At 43.6% G+C, this 13,807-nt stretch overlaps 1 protein-coding gene across 1 annotated transcript; it reads right to left on the bottom strand.

Moving 5' to 3' along the window:
• Window positions 1–726: 726 nt before the first annotated feature.
• Window positions 727–3,177, bottom strand: LOC128843130 (growth hormone secretagogue receptor type 1-like). The gene is made up of 2 exons (XM_054039700.1): window positions 2,421–3,177; window positions 727–1,019 (listed from the first exon to the last, which is right to left on the bottom strand). The coding sequence occupies exons 1-2, from the start codon at window positions 3,175–3,177 to the stop codon at window positions 727–729; spliced, it is 1,050 nt and encodes a 349-aa protein (XP_053895675.1).
• Between the last annotated feature and the right edge of the window lie 10,630 nt (window positions 3,178–13,807).

Genomic DNA, 13,807 nt, shown 5'->3' with positions numbered 1-13,807 from the left:
CTGTGTCACAAACTCCTTGTGGAAGTTGAGCAAGTAACTTGCTCTGCCTCTCCCTCCCTTCCCCAGTCTGCAGCTTACTTTTTTGCTTCCCTTTGTAACGGACATGCAGCTTTCACAATTGTAACATCTTAATATTTTTCTTTCCCTTCCCTTTAAGGTTTGCCCAGTTATTAAATATATTAAAATGAAGAGAACAAAGGTAGATTCATTCAATCCAGCTTGTCTGTTTTGATTAGTTTTCATACATCAAACAAATGCTAAGAACTTGAATGAGGACGTTGAATAGATTCTGTATCAACCATAACCAAAAGCTGTGATCTTGTAGGGTTTAGGACAAATCCACTAGCGGATGACAGTTTTGTGGCTAGTTGGAACGGCATAGACACACATTGCAAGGCAATTGACTGAAGCCATTGGCACTCAAGAGTGAGTCATTACTGGCTTCTGCATATAGTTTTGACTTGATCCTGACATTGCTAAAATTTTATAAACATTGCAGGAAATACTAGTGACATCACCCTGAAGCAGAAGGAGTGACACTGGTTAATGGAGAATTTTGTGCGCACAGATGGAAGCAGCAAGCTTTTTCCATCCCGAGAGTGATTAAAATCCCCCCTTCACCTACAACATGCACCAGTGCCCTGGCTTGATATTAACATAGTTCACAAGCATAGTGGACAGCTATAGTTTAGCTGTACAGGACACTATTTGTCAGTGCTGCACCGTTTACATGACAGAACTGACTTCTGTACCTTCAAAAGAAGTCCTTTCGCTCCTTGTGAAGTTTCTGGATTGCCAGACTTGACTGTAGTTCAGAATTTTGCTCGTTGCTTTTCTGTATTTTTGTGACATGACATTGTAAAGTATTGGGTTTATAGATGCTCCAAGGTAAAAGAGAAGCATGGCGATGAGATTGAAGTACTGAGTGATGTCATACAGGATGGTTGTGGTCTGGGCAAAGAGGATTCGGCCGATGTGGAATGGTAGCCAACACAGCACGAAGGCCAGGACTACGACTGCTAAAAAGGAAGAATATATTTTAGTACAGTCATTTTGAAGCACTGTTTGTTCTGTCTCTTTAAACTACATTGTGGCTGAAACCTCAGACTACTACATTAATATGTACCGTAACATGCTACCACCTGACTTGTGCAGCCATTTTTGCTTCATGTTGGCAGGTAGATATAAGCACTGGGGATTTGTTTTCCTGCTGCAGTGTTGTGTCCAGGGTTCAAATAAAAGACCCTTTAAATGTATGTAGTACAGTAACAAGAAAGGAACAAAACCAGGCTAGGTTTCAGAAGCATTGGTACTTCAGCGTTGTTTCTTGCTGTTAGATTGTTATCCTGAAATCTACCTCAGTCATGATGATAAAGGATCTGTGAACAGACTGAGGCCAGGGCCATCAATGCTTTTACCTCCACTGCGAGCACAGACAGTTGGTACCTGCACCCACTGAATTTTGCTGACAGCAACAAGCAATGGGTATTTTGCTCATCTGAGATGAGCGAACAGGCTCAGTGAAGCTTTAAATGTTGTTGACCCAAATAAATCCTTTGTTTTATCAAATTGTGATGACTGCTATCTTAGTTGTGACACAGGATTGAACCAGAGACCTTCAGAGCTAAAAGGATGAGTCACTACAGCTGGAACTAAAGTAGGAAATGCTGCTGTGGTTTCAGACTAGGGTGACCAGATGTCCCGATTTTATAGGGACAGTCCTGATTTTTGGGTCTTTTTCTTATATAGGCTCCTATTACCCCCACCCTCTGTCCCGATTTTTCACATTTGCTGTCTGGTCACCCTAGTTCAGACTCCTAGCCCTTGTTCCTGAACCACAGAGGATCACACGCCACATGCTGACCAGTGGGTTCTGTAATGAGTCTACTAAAATGTTAAACATGATTTAAGCGGAAATAAAGCCAATGTTTAACTAGGCCTGGACACATGATTTTGTTCAGATTGTGGCCCAAAGTTTAATTGCTAAAACACATGAAACTTTCTGTGGGAGAAGTGAGAGTGGCTGGCTTGAAAAACTACTTGTCAGACCATGACTGCTAAGTGCAGGCCCCTCCTGACACACACAAATCAAACTTGATCAGATTTGCTTTTTAAAAAAAAAAAAAGTCACAGCAACATCATACATTTCTTTTTGCTGCTATTCTGACTTTGCATCAGTCCAGAGCAAGCTATGAGTTTAACTGTGCACACGACCAACCTACACACAATTCAAATTGGGGCCTGTATCTCCGTAAAACCCATGAACGTGACTAAATGAAGTAAAATGTACTAACCTTCAATCTGTAAGGGCCCTTCCTTGCCTTTTCTGTCTCACCTCCCTCTTTCCACCTTTTCTTTGTGTCTGGCCTAGTGTGATATAAAATGTAGCTGTTTAGCCTGGTTTCAAGCCAGATCCTTACCTAGCATTTTGACAGTTTGTTTGTGGTACTTTTCTCTGCTTGCGGCCTGAGGTCCTCTCAGCTTGTGCCTGGTTCGCCAAAGCTTTCCACAGATGAGTCCATAGAGCAGAGTCAGGCAAAGCACTGGTAGGAAAAAATAAATGGTTGAAACCCAAGTCATTGTTTCTAAAAGTCCTGTGCGGGCTGAGCGTTCTATGTAATTGCACTCCTTGGCTTCATCAGGCAGGCTTCCATTGCGGTGTTCCACACCAAACAGGAACAGAATTGGGCTGGCAGTCAGGAGAGCCCACACCCATAAAGAAAGGATGATCCTTTTCACCCTGCATTTAGTGATTGTCGTTTTGGCTTTCAAAGGAAAGCATATTGCAAAATACCGCTCGACACTCAAAGTGGTGATGTGCAAGATGGTGCAGTATGTGCAGGTTTCACTGAGATAAAATAAAAATTTGCAGAGAAAATCCCCAAATATGTATGGTTTGTATTTCCAAATCCTGTACAAATCAGAAGGCAGACCAAGGAAAATCAGAATGTCAGACAACGCCATGCTGGATAAATACATGTTAACTGTAGTTCTCATTTCCTTGTATCTTTTGAAAATTAATAGTGTTAGCAAATTCCCAGTGATACCCAAGAAAAACATGATGCTGGAAATTATAGTCACAGGCACCAGGACATGAATGTCAAATAAAGAAAAAGACTGCTCTTCATAGTAGTCTGTATCATTTTGGAAATAGCTGTAATTTGAGAAGGAATCCATGTCTGGTCTCAAAAGAAATGGTAGTGTTGGCTGCAGATCATTTGATATCATCAGAGTGATATCAGGCGCCTCGTCATCTCCTTTAAAGATCAATTTTAAAACACAAACTCAAAATAATTATCATCAAAATATTGGTTGGATATAACTGAATATGGAAATAGCCACTGGTCTGTTGCGAGAGAGTGGCTATTGCTTATTATACCAAACATTTTGGAATTTAAAAAAAAAATTGAAAACAGTAAAAATGTACGTTTGCTTTACCCTGCTTCAAAATAGCATTTGTATCTTGACAATTCCACCAAGGGTATTTCTTGAAAGATGGAGCCAATGTGGATGCAAATAGATACAATCCATCTTAACAGGCAGCGAGACATGGACTGAGAAAGGCATTGTTTACCTCTGCGAAAGTTTGCCAGAATTTAAGAATTTGCAAGTTACAAAAGTTCAGACACTTTCTTGACAAAGAAGCGCTCCTTTCTAAAGAACCCTCCAAAGCAGTTGGATTTACAGGTGGTCTTTGCCAGAGGCAGAGAAAAGGTAAGCTTCATTTGCAATATGGAACATCAATTTTAATGACACAGAATCTGAGCAAAACGTTCTTTTTACTAGCAAGTCCCCAGCCAAGTGTAGACGTCTGACATGTGTCACAATTTCTGAGGAGAGCATTTTGGGTACTTTGATCTTTTAGTGCACTTCCTGTGGAGCATGGACATTACACAGACTTTTATAATAATCTATCTTCCTCCTCTTCCATCTACATACAGTTAATGACACATCATTAAATACTTAGGCTTCACTCTATTTTTCTCCCTAACTTGTGGAAAGTAGTCGTAGCTAACAGGCAGGTTAAAGAGCTCTTTGATACTGGAAACTTAATGACCACTCAGGATAATTATGTAATTTTCCATTGGCCTGTATATAGAACTGCTATGTTTATTTAGGGCCTTTTCCCCTACATCTCCTTCACAACATATGCTGCAGGGTGAGAGGTCTGGACTGAACGTGTCTTAATAAGATAATCAAGTTATGTGGAAACACATTTGTTTGGACATCAGTTTAAAAAATGAGACAGTGTCACTTTGATTTACTTTTAACTTCAGAAAGGATCAGTAATTTATTTACTAAATGATTGGGGTGGGGAGGTGTTGGTAGAGCTGTACAAAACATAAAGGAAGCCATTAGTGGCTGACTCACGGAGACTTTGAAAGGGATTTCATTCTTCACAGCTAGAAGAGAGCCATTATGCTAAATATCAGAGCTATAGTACGCTCCATATGAAAACAGGGTGCTTCACTGAGTAATCTGAGGGAACTCCTATATTCCCCATAAATTCAAGATCAGTGAGCAAGGAAACAGGGATCACAGAAGAGAATAACTCTGTTATGTTCATTTCCTTCATAGTTTTGCTGTTTTTGATTTGTTCTTGTCCTAACGCCTATTCAAGGTGGGCTATTGAAATGTACTGCACAATAGTTCAGTATTTGGGTTGAAAGGTGCATGTCCAGCATGGCTAATTTCTTAAAAGTGCAGAGCTGTGGGTTTGCTTACAGGAAGCATTCCAGTGTGACTTCAGCAGGAGTTTAGGTGCCTACAGATGCATATAGGCAACTCGTGGGATTTTCAAAAGTGTAGATAGGCACCTAACTTCCACTGCTTTCAATGGGAGTTAGATGCCTAAATAGCTTTGAGGATCTGGGTTTGGGCACCAAATGTCCTTTTAAATCAATGAGTGTTAGGCAGGGCACTATTGAAAACCCTACTAGGTTTTCGGCACCTTTAAAAATCTGTCCCCAAAGCCCTCACTTCTTATGCTGCATCTACAGCCTCCTGTGAATAGGAGTTCTAAAAACAAGCCACCCTAAATCCTGCGCAAAGCAGCATTATCAACACTGCTAAGACTGGAGCATCTTATTGGACAAGGAACAACTTGTGTTCCAAAAAGTGAACTTTTGACTGTAGCGTTGTGCTGACTGGACGGTGTTCACTAACTGATCAGCGCTATACACTTTGAATGTTCTTTTCTTCTTCCACTACTTACAGTACCTCCAAGTTAGCCAAACACATTCATTTATAAAAGGAGGACTGCGTGGGTAATGGCTAATCTCCACCCTTCCTGTCTAGGTAATCAGTCTGAATCCAGATCAAGCCTTAGGAAGCAAAAGGTATCATCTGAGGGATGGTTGGTTGCTTATGTAGAAGGAGTTCGTGGTCTCTGTCCCAGTGGACCAATAGCTACATTGTGAAAAACATTCCCAAGCTCTGTCCCAGTTGTGAATTGTGAATGTTTAAAAATTGTCTTTCCATAACAGAATTGCCCTCCCACTGTCTTTGGATAAACAGAGGACTTCAGTTTCCAGGGTTGTTAATGTAGCCCCTTTCACCAGTACAAGATGCATGCTATCAGTCCTTGCTCATAAGCTGTCAGCAATATATTTCCTTCTTACAGGGCCGGCTCCAGCTTTTTTGCCGCCCCAAGCAGCGAAAAAAAAAAAAAAATAAAGCTGTGATCGGCGGCACTTTGGCAGCTGCTCTACCGTGCCACTTCATTCTTCAGCGGCAATTCGGCGGTGGGTCCTTCTCCCTGAGAGGGTACTGAGGGACCCGTCGCTAAATTGCCGCCGAAGACCCAGACGTGCCGCCCCTTTCCATTGGCTGCCCCAAGCACCTGCTTCCTGCGCTGGTGCCTGGAGCCGGCCCTGCCTTCTTATACAGTATGTCAGGAGTGAATGGCAACATGGCAGATGCCCTGATTTTGTCTGCTTTTGATTTAATCCATTGTCTGAGGCCATGTAAAAACTGCTCCGTTTTTGGTAGAATAGATCCCCCTTTCCTGCCAGAAACATGCTGGTTTAGTTCAGTGTCTGGGATTAACCTTTAGAATCATAGGGTCAGAAGGGATCACAGGGATCAGCTAGTCTAACCCCCTACCAAGATGCAGGATTTGTTGTGCCTAAACCATCCAAGACAGATGGCTATCCAGACCCCTTTTAAAAGCCTCCAGTGACGGCAGTTCCATGACTTCCCTTGGCAGTCTGTTCCATTGTTTTACTGTTAAGAAGTTTTGCCTGAGATTTAATCTAAATCTCTAATGCTGTAGTTTGAACCCATTGCCTCTTGTCCTGCCCCCTGTGGCAAGAGAGAACAACTTTTCTCCATCTTTTTTATGGCAGCCTTTCAAGTACTTGAAGATCACTATCATGTCCCCCCTTAAACTCTTCTTTTCCAAACTAAACATACCCAGTTCCTTCAGCCTTTGTTCATATGGTTTGCCTTATGATCATCCCTTTGATCAACCTTTCCAGTTTCTCCACATCTTTTCGATACATTGGTGACCAAAACTGGACGTGCTACTCCAGCTGAGGCCTAATCAACGACCTGTAGCGTGGTACTATCATTTTCCATGACCTGCATGCTATGCCTCTGTTAATGCAACCTAAAATTGCATGTGCTTTTTTGGCAACAGCATCGCATTGCTGACTCATGTTGAGGTTCTGATCCACCACAATTCCTAGATCCTTCTCAGCAGTGCTGCTGCCAAGCCAGTTATCCCCCAGTATATATTTATGCATTTGGTTTTTCTTCCCTAAGTGTAACACCTTATATTTGTCTTTGTTGAATTTCATTTTGTTGTCTATAGCCTTTGTTGTCTTTCCTCTCATCCTAGCAGGATGTTTTTGTGTAATATACTAAGACTCATGAAATTTAAATTTCTTGGACTATAATGATATAATGCAGCAACCCAAAGAATCTCAGCAGCTGCATTCTCTTTTCATCCAGAACTAATGCTGGCATGTATTGGATACTGGGCTGGCTCTGGAACTTCTTGTGCCCCACATGAGACTAGACTGCAGTGCCCTTACCCCTATAGGACAAGAAGAGGAAGGAGTGCAAGTAGGGTGGTACCCTCTAGTATGCAGTACCGGCAAGAGATTTTTAGCAGGTACAGGGTACCAGAAAGACTTGGGGCTAGCTTCCTCCCCTTCCCCCCCAGGAGCAGAACACAGCTAGGGAGGGCATTAATTCTTTAAATGGCTTTAACAGCAAAATACATATGTTAAAAAACTTAAACAAAGGCTTTGTTTAAGTTTGTTAGCATATGTGTTGTGCTGTTACATTGTTGAGGAGTCCTCAAGAGGGGAGCGGGGAAGTGGGGGAGACGGAAGGCATTTAAACTGTCTTTTTTATTCTGTTTCTCTCCATTGGTCTGAATTATCCATGACATCCATTCTTCTTTGCAGCCAAACTAGTCTAACATGCATTTTGTTAACTGGAATTGGAGCAGCAAAACATAGAAAACAAATGCCTCATTTCCCAGCTTTGTGGGTGAGAGAACTATAAGTAAAGATTATAATCCCAGACACTGATGGCCTTAAACCAGCTGCCTCAAGAATCTGCCAAGAACTTTGCTGAAAATATGTTCCTCATCTTAGCAATGGAGATAGGACTTATCACACATCTGCCCACCTTTATTTGAAAGAAACTCCTTCTGAGCTGACAGCTGAGGCATTGTCAGTTTCATCCAGGACAATTTCCAGACTTGGAACCTAACTCTGAAAACCCTTAATCATTTGATCAATCCCATTGAAGACAATGGGACTATTTGCATGCCTATGGACCACTTTTGTGGACTGGTAAGAGTTTCAGGAATCTGTTCTTATAAAGGAAGTTGAATCCCCCATTGAAATGCAATGATTGGGTACAATACCATAAAGCAGTTTAGGATACAGTCCTACTTAAAATTTGTCTTTTAATAAGTCATACATATGCTGAAATGGCTCCTCACCCAACTCCCATATTCCATATAAACTGACTGAATACTACATATGTAGGGGGAAAGTGAGTAGTTAAGCAGGGGGGTTGGGGAGAGCGTGGGGGCCCTGGGCTGAGGGCGGGGCGGGGAGGAGTCACATGAAGGAGGGGAGGTCATGTGCCCCTCCTTATGTCCCTCCCATGAGTGCAGTACCATCAAGAAATTATTTCTACTTGCACCACTGATGCAGAGGACAGATACTGATAGACATTTTCACTGACAAACTTAAAACAACAGCTCCTAGTTGTACCATCTCCCATGCTGATTTCCACGCAAAAATCTGGGCATGGAGCACTCCTCCCTCCTTGGAGCTCCAGTGGAGGAGTGTCTGTAAGAGGTTAAGGAGGTGATGGGAGAGCCAGATGGATAGTAGAGCTGCATTGGTGTGGTTGCTCATCAGGTGGTTGTTTCCATGCTGTGAAAAGTCACACATCATTAGCACATATGAGACCATTTGTTTTGCATTGAAATTAAAATGATGACCACACCTGAGTGTTTTGACTCTTGATGATAACTTAAATTCCTTCCTCTCTACCTTCCAAGGATTTCTTCAGCAATGTTCATGCTAATCCACATTCTCTGGAGTTCAGTTCCTTGCTTTAACTTGGTTTTCAATGTCAAGAATACATTCCATAGCAAAAAACTGTCATCAAGGCAGAATGTTGTAAGGCTGAGTGCCAGTATGCTTTCAGCTAGTGCAGAGGATGAAATGACATGAGCCCAGGGATCTAACTGCAGATCAGTTTGCACGATCAGGAACTTAGGCCTTGGCTACACTCGCGGATTCAGCGCTGCGAGAGCTCTCTCGCAGCGCTGCAAGTACTCCACCTCTCCGAGGGGAATAGCTTGCAGTGCTGCGAGTGAGCGTGCAGCGCTGCAGGCGCTGATTACACTGGTGCTTTACAGCGCTGCGCTCGGGGGGGGGGGGGGTTCACACCCCTGAGCGCAGCAAGTGCAGCGCTGTGAATTGCCAGTGTAGCCAAGGCCTATGGGCTTAATCCTGCTTCCCCTGAAATAATTGGGAGTTGTTACATTGATGTAAATGGGAGTTGATGGTTTCAAACACTGGCTGGGAGGGGGAAAAAAGGATGAGGGTAACAGCAATAAGATCAGGATGTGGCTTTTGCTGCTAATACTCATGTCGTGAGATTATGAACACAAAAATGTAAAGCAATGCCTTCAGTACAGCTGCATTTTCTCCTATATAGTTGTTACAAATAAACACCCCTCAACATTTAATTTCAACATTTACAGCTGTTGCCAGTACTAGTAATGAAATATCATGTACTGCTGTAACGCAGTGAAGACAAGTGATCCAGTGGTTAATATGCTCACCTGGAACATTGGAGACCAACTGTGTTCAAGTCCTTACCTGGCTACAGGCTAGCCTGTGTGACCTCAGGCTAGTTAACTAGTCTGTCTGTGCCTCACGCCCCTCTGTAAGGCTAGGTCTACACTACCCGCCTGAATCGGTGGGTAGAAATCGACCTCTCAGGGATCGATTTATCGCATCCCGTCGGGACGCGACAATCGATCCCCGAATCGACGCTCTTACTCCACCAGCGGAGGTGGGAGTAAGCGCCGCCGACAGAAAGCCGCAGAAGTCGATTTTGCCGCCGTCCTCACAGCGGGGTAAGTCGGCTGCGATACGTCGAATTCAGCTACGCTATTCACGTAGCTGAATTTGCGTATCTTAAATCGACTCCCCCCTGTAGTGTAGATGTACCCTGAGAATCATAAGGCTGGAAGGGACCTTGTAAGGTCAATTAATCCAGCTCCTGTGGTGAGATACATCAGAGTAAACCTAGACTTTCCCAGACAGCTGTTTGTCTAACTTGTTCTTAAAAAAAAAACTCCAGTCACAGAGATTCAACTACCTCCCTCAGAAGCCTATTCTAATACTTAACTAGCCTTAAAGTTAGAAAGTTTTTCCTAAAACTCTAACCTAAATCTACTTCACTGCAGATTAAACTGATTACTTTTTGTCCTGCATTCAGTGCTGTGGAGAACAATTGATCACTGTCCTCTTTACAACAGCCCTTAACGTAGGTGAAGATAGTTAATAGGTCCACCCTCACTCTTTTATCATTTTTGTTGCTCTCCCCGGGCTCTCTCCAATTTGGCCACGTTGCCTAAAGTATGGTGCCCAGAACTGGAGATACTGTAGTATTTCAACTGAGGCCTCATCAATGCTGAACAGACTGGGACAATTACCTCCCCTGTGTTATCATACATCTGTTAATACAACCCAAAATGATATTAGCCTTTTTCGTAGTTGCATCACATGGTTGTGTCATATTCCATTTGTGATCCACTCTAACCCCCAGATCTTTTTCTGCAGTACTACTGCATAGCCAGCCAGTTATTCCCCAGATATGGGGATAATAGTACTTCCCTACCTTATAGGGCTGTTGTGAGTTGCTCAGATGCTACAGTAATGGGGTCAAATAAGTACTTAAGAGAGTACAGAAATGAGACATTCAGCCAGTCGTCTAATAGGAAAATGTCTTCCTCAAAGTAAAGAAAAAAGCACACTGAAAGGGGGAAATTGATAATGCATTCCATTTAGGGGAAATATGTCCCCAACCCTTCTTCCTGTTCAGCACCATTATCTATGCTTCCCAGGAGACTGCGGCTTCAACTTGTGCTGTGGGCCTCTAAATTTCACACACATGTTTGCTTTAGTGTATAAATGAACAGACAGCAAGAGCTACATTATACAATATTCATGCTGTCTCCAGGATACAGCCTCTCTTTTTGTACCACTCACATCATTTTCCACAGCTTGTACATAATGTAAGTGGTAAAGGTGACTTTCATGGAAAATTATAAGATAAATAATGGTGGTTCTTGCTTGCTTTCTTGTTAAATTAATACATGAGTAATTAAATAATTAATAAAATTAAGGGTCTGCAAATTCTGTGAGAGAGGTGGCTCTGTGCAGAGCGCCACAATGGTGTGCATGGCGTCCCTCATCTTTAATATAGAGAGCTGCCTGCTCCGCTTAAATCCACTGAGCTAGTAATGGAACCAGGCATGCTAGGATTTGTCATTGCCACAGAGCCTGACTCCATAGCAAGAGAAGAGGGTGGCAGTCTTCTCTATTGCCTGCATATTAGGTGTGGGCCTTGGGTTCCTGGCCAGGCTGTCAGATAGGAAAAGTTTGGAGCCGCAAATCATAGTTTTGTAGGGAAATATTGCTACCCCTTTTGACCTGAGTGGTTAACTAAAATTGGGGTTTAGTGGGTTGTTGTCATTAGGAGAAACTGATGAAAGTGTCACGTATGTCGTTGTTTCCCTGACCACAGTAGAAATCAAATGGCAGGAGACAGTTTATTTCCTCACAGGTCCAACCCCCTTTCCAGCCAGCACTCCACCCAAAAATTCCCCCTCTAGGCTTTTCTCAGGGTCAAGTATGAGCGCTTCTCTGGCTTTGTCTAAGGCTTCCTTGCATGCTCCTGTGGTGCTTCTGCCTTCTATCACAAACACACAGATGTAATCAATTCAATCCCCTGCCCTGTACTTACATTCAGCCCCTAGTGAAACTCCTCTGCCCACACAGTTAGTTCAGATTCCTGAATGGCCTTAAATGCAACCTATGCTTTAGGCACTGGCAACTATTGTTTCAACTATTTCTAAACTAAAGGGTATTTAATTGTTCCCACATTTAGCCTGAAAGGAAGGAAGCTGCCCACTATCTTCTACACGCGTCTCCCCGCTTCCGCAGAATAACAATGTGCTTTTAAAAATATAAGTAATTCTGTGCTTGTTTGCACAATGTTCTTCCAGTTCGCAGTCCTTTCATAGTAATGCTGGTGTCAGAGTTCTGGGACGTAGATAGAGGGGTTAATGGAGTTTGACCCACAGTGACTACATGCCCCTAAATTGTCCCGGGGCAGCCCATCCCCACACCACCTTGAATGGGAGGCTCCACAACAGCCCAGACTGATCATGGACCTCACTTATTCCATCTTGAATCATCCACAGATGGTCCTGCCCCAAATTGCACTGCCTCTTGACAGTGACTTGGAGTAGCAACCTCCCCCCGCCCCCAGTCACTTCCCCTCTGAGCCCCAATGATTTTCCCCTTCCCTCCTACTTTCAACAGTAATGTAGAGAAGGGAGGACAAAGTCCACATGGTCCCATTCTGCCCCCATGCCTCCAGAGAGGCTTTGTCAGGCATTGGTAACCTTCCCAAGATGAAGAACAGGAGTACTTGTGGCACCTTAGAGACTAACAAATTTATTAGAGCATAAGCTTTCGTGGACTACAGCCCACTGGTGAAACTTGGTCCATAGTTCCTACTGAATCAGGCCCAAAAGCAAAAATGTGTAAGTGCCCTAAACATTCTCAATCCTGTAAACATGTTTCACTTTGCATGTGTGAGTGGTTCCACTGAAGTCAACAAGACTACTCTTGTGCATAAACTTATGCATATGTATAAGTATTTGATGGATCAGTATCTAAGGTAAGTGAATCCACACAAACCTACACACATCAAGTTGCAAGATTTGGACCTATAAAGAGAAAGCCAAAAGGCAATGGCTAGAGATACACCATACACACAGAGTGATCAGGCTGGTGGCAGACATCTCATGTTAGCTCAAGATTGTTTTTTATTTGTCTTCATTTTCTGAACAATTGCCCTTGCTGATAGGAATACATTTTTTTAAAATCACTTTTTGCCTAATTTCTAATTTTTCAAGTGAATGCTTATTAATTGCCCTTGCCTGGTCCATATTTAACATTTGCCCAATTTCTCTTTTAGAATTTCATTCATCACTGTTGTCTGTTCCATTTTATGATACTTTTGCCTATTTTCTAGCAAATTTACCAGAAGCTGGGAATGGGCAACAGGAGATGGATCACTTATGATTACCTGTTCTGTTCATTTGGCACCTGGCATTGGCCACTGTTGGACTAGATGGACCTTTGGTCTGACCCAGTATGGCCATTCTTATGTCAATATATTTGCCTTTTGCATGTGTGGGAGAAAAGAACGAAGGAAGGCAGGCATTTATTTGTGGTTTTATTTATTTTGCAGACCCCGGCTCAGTTTTATTTTCTCCCACAACAGTCTGTACAAGCGTCTCATTGCTTGGTAGGAATCCTGCCCCTCTTCTAGCTCCCCCAAACTCATGTAATCTAGCACTGCCAACTCTTGTGCTTTTATCACAAACTGTATGATTGTTGATATATTTCTGAAAGCCCCAGCTCCTGGAGGCATGTGATTAGGTGAGGATCTCAGCTTTCCTTATTAGAAAAACATTAATATGTGACACAAGAGCAGGCCAAAGGCTCAGACACCATTAGGCAAATCAAATGAAGCCTTCGTTTACTAATTTTTAAGTACGATTTGGAGGGCCCCACTCGTTATTTTTATACAGTTGGGGTCGCCAACACTAGCGCCCAACTGCAGCAATAAAAAAGTCAGGAGTGACTCGAAACCATGAGACTGGCTTTACAAACAGCCACCAGGCTCCTTCCGAAGCCGAGCACTCGGGGTTCCCCCCCGAGCCCTCAGCCCGCCCTGGGGCATCCCCCGCGGCCGAGCCCGGCGCGCCACCAGGGCTGGACCCTCGCGTTCGCGCTGCACCCCGGGAGCTGGGTCCTGGCGCTCCTACAGAGCCGCGGCCTCACGGCTTCTGGCTGTACCGCGCGCCCAGGGACGCGCAGCCGCCAGGGCACCGCCGAAAGGCAGGTTCTACTGCAGCCCTGACGCTCCACGGCGCATGCCCAAAAGGAACGTGCGGAGGCGCTTGCGCATGTTCAGTAGCACACCTAGAGGGGGAGGGAGGGCGGTTCTTCACGCGGCAGCC

This window comes from Malaclemys terrapin, chromosome 9 (genome assembly GCF_027887155.1).
Source record: "Malaclemys terrapin pileata isolate rMalTer1 chromosome 9, rMalTer1.hap1, whole genome shotgun sequence".
Lineage (NCBI taxonomy): Eukaryota > Metazoa > Chordata > Testudines > Emydidae > Malaclemys > Malaclemys terrapin.
The sequence above is the reverse complement of the archived record's forward strand: the minus strand, read 5'-3'. Positions and strand labels throughout refer to the sequence as shown.